Source organism: Eimeria mitis, genomic scaffold (genome assembly GCF_000499745.2).
Source record: "Eimeria mitis Houghton genomic scaffold, Emh_scaff687, whole genome shotgun sequence".
Classification (NCBI taxonomy): domain Eukaryota; phylum Apicomplexa; class Conoidasida; order Eucoccidiorida; family Eimeriidae; genus Eimeria; species Eimeria mitis.
In genome coordinates this window covers 3,217-3,597 of record NW_013574975.1, presented here as the reverse complement: position 1 = coordinate 3,597, position 381 = coordinate 3,217, and the positions used below count along the sequence as shown (strand labels likewise).

General features: G+C 61.4%; 1 protein-coding gene across 1 annotated transcript in view; it reads left to right on the top strand.

Moving 5' to 3' along the window:
- Positions 1–381, top strand: part of EMH_0019740 (uncharacterized protein) — a gene marked incomplete at both ends in the record, with an annotated part of 6,085 nt that overhangs the window by 2,638 nt on the left and 3,066 nt on the right. Inside the window, one exon of the mRNA XM_013501425.1 lies at positions 25–381. Within this exon, the coding sequence (XP_013356879.1) occupies positions 25–381 (357 nt within the window). The remainder of the gene's footprint in view (positions 1–24) is intronic.

Here is a 381-nt window from a genome sequence, read left to right as displayed (position 1 = left end):
CTGCTGCCGATACACCTGCTGCAGCACTACCTGCCGCTGCTGCCCCTCAGCAGCAGCAGCAGCAGCAGCAGCAGCATCACCAGCAGCAGCAGCAGCAGCAGCAAGCAGCAGCAAAGCCAGATACAACAGCAGCAAGCGCTTGCAGCTCTCAGAGACGCCACGCTGCCGCTGTCGCTGCAGCGGCTGCAGTGCAGCGCAGCAGATACACCATCAGCAGCAGCAGCAGCAGCAGCAGCAACAGCAGCAGCAGCAGCAGCAGCACCAAAAACAACTGCAGCAGCAGCAGAGCCATTTGCATGGACAGCAGAGTCCGTGTTGTCGCTCTTGTGCTCCCCCAGCAGCCAGGCAGTTGCAGAGCAGCAGCAGCAGCAGCAGCAGAAA